Source organism: Phaethon lepturus, unplaced genomic scaffold, assembly GCF_000687285.1.
Source record: "Phaethon lepturus isolate BGI_N335 unplaced genomic scaffold, ASM68728v1 scaffold33327, whole genome shotgun sequence".
NCBI classification, from domain to species: domain Eukaryota; kingdom Metazoa; phylum Chordata; class Aves; order Phaethontiformes; family Phaethontidae; genus Phaethon; species Phaethon lepturus.
The window spans coordinates 33,815-35,406 of record NW_010551712.1 but is presented as its reverse complement, the minus strand read 5'-3'; the positions used below and the strand labels follow the sequence as shown (position 1 = coordinate 35,406).

The 1,592-nt window shown below is 41.1% G+C and overlaps 1 protein-coding gene across 1 annotated transcript in view; it reads right to left on the bottom strand.

The window, feature by feature from the left end:
* Positions 1–1,480: 1,480 nt before the first annotated feature.
* LOC104623815 overlaps positions 1,481–1,592 on the bottom strand; it is a gene marked incomplete at its 5' end in the record, with an annotated part of 29,858 nt that continues 29,746 nt past the window's right edge. Inside the window, 1 exon segment of the mRNA XM_010291005.1 lies at positions 1,481–1,592. This exon segment is cut by the window's right edge and continues 29 nt beyond it. Within this exon segment, the coding sequence (XP_010289307.1) occupies positions 1,481–1,592 (112 nt within the window).

The following is a 1,592-nucleotide window of genomic DNA, read 5'->3' as shown; positions in this document are numbered from 1 at the left end:
GAAAAATAATAAAACGTTTAAATCCTTAATTGTTTTTCTTGAAGATTTATCCAAAATTGAGCTCTTCTTAAGCCTGTGAGTTTGCAGAGCATTGTCAATAAATTAGATCATGCACACAAGGCAGGGATTTCAAGCCAAAAAGCTCTAGCCATGAGTCGCTTAACAGCAACACTCCCCAGAAAAACGACTCGAGATGAAACATGAGATATGTATTAATTATCAATGGTCTAATAGAAAATTTAATGAAGACAAGTATCTTCTTGCACTTTATCCACGATAACGATGATAGTACGTCAGCGAGATGCATACCTTGCAATGTGGCGGTGAATGTCAAGTCTGAAGCCATTACAGCAATTCACCACAATAATGGCTAGCCAATGTATGGACTTGTAGCACTTAATCAAAGTAATGACATTCATCCACAATTATTTATGTTATGGTAACAAAGAGCTGCCAAATGCAAAACAAATGACATGAGCATTTGCAAGTGAATTCCTTCCCGTAAATTCTCCTTAGGTTATGCTTAAAGGCCCTCAGGATGGAAGTCTGTATAAATTCAGAGCGTTATCAAAACGGTGGTGGTGGTGTGTCACATTTTACTGCCTATAAGCCCTGAACCCAGCGCTATTGCCGAAATGAGCTCTTCAGCCAACAGAACTGCATTGATACCCTTTGAGCTGGCCCTGATTTACACCCGAGAATTGTCTTCAGAATTTTATGGCGGGGCCGGAGGGCTGAGTGGGAAATGTTGGAAGACGACCTTTGCTTACATCTGCCTATCAAGGAAAACAAAGACCCAGTTGTATGAACACTTATACATGCGTTTAACTTAAATTATAGGAGCAGTTCCCACTTACCTCAATGGGCTTTGGATTAGAGCCATTATAATTACCAACCATGCTTCTCTATTAAGTGCAGTACTTTTCTTTCAGGGTCATTTATGTGGGTGTTTGTGTAAAAACACTGTCAAAAACTAAGAACACCAGTAAATGTAAAATGGCAACATTCAGGTTCAAATGCAATGAACTAATTTATTTTTTTTTCAACGCTGCATCCAACTGTTTTTCACCACTCGCAGATGTCACTGGAACAACTTGAATACAAAAAATCACCTAAGAGCAATATACTACCCAGACCAGCTAATATTGATTGCTTTAAAAATGCCCCCTGTTAAACTAAATAATAGCCGAAAGTCACTGCAGTAAATGTGCCTTTATAGCATTAAATACTAATTCAACAGAATACGAATGCATAGTGAAAAATATGAAAATGTTGAAAATTAAGGATTACTCTTTTTTCTTTTTCTTTGTTTTTTTTCCGCATCATACAAACCCCCAAAGCAGCACCCGAAGAAGAAAACAATCATTCCGTATTAGCTGGCCACTTAGCCACACAGGCCACAACTGGGACTAAGCTAAACTCTAATACGCACTTGCCAAAGCGAACCGCGCTCCTGAGAGGGGAGGCTGGAGGACGCCCCTCACCACAGGCTCTGGCCGCCCTCGATGACCAGATTATGGCCCGTCATGTAGTCCGAGGCTTCGGAGGCCAAGTAGACGACGGCAGACTGCAGGGCGGCGGGCTGGGGCAGC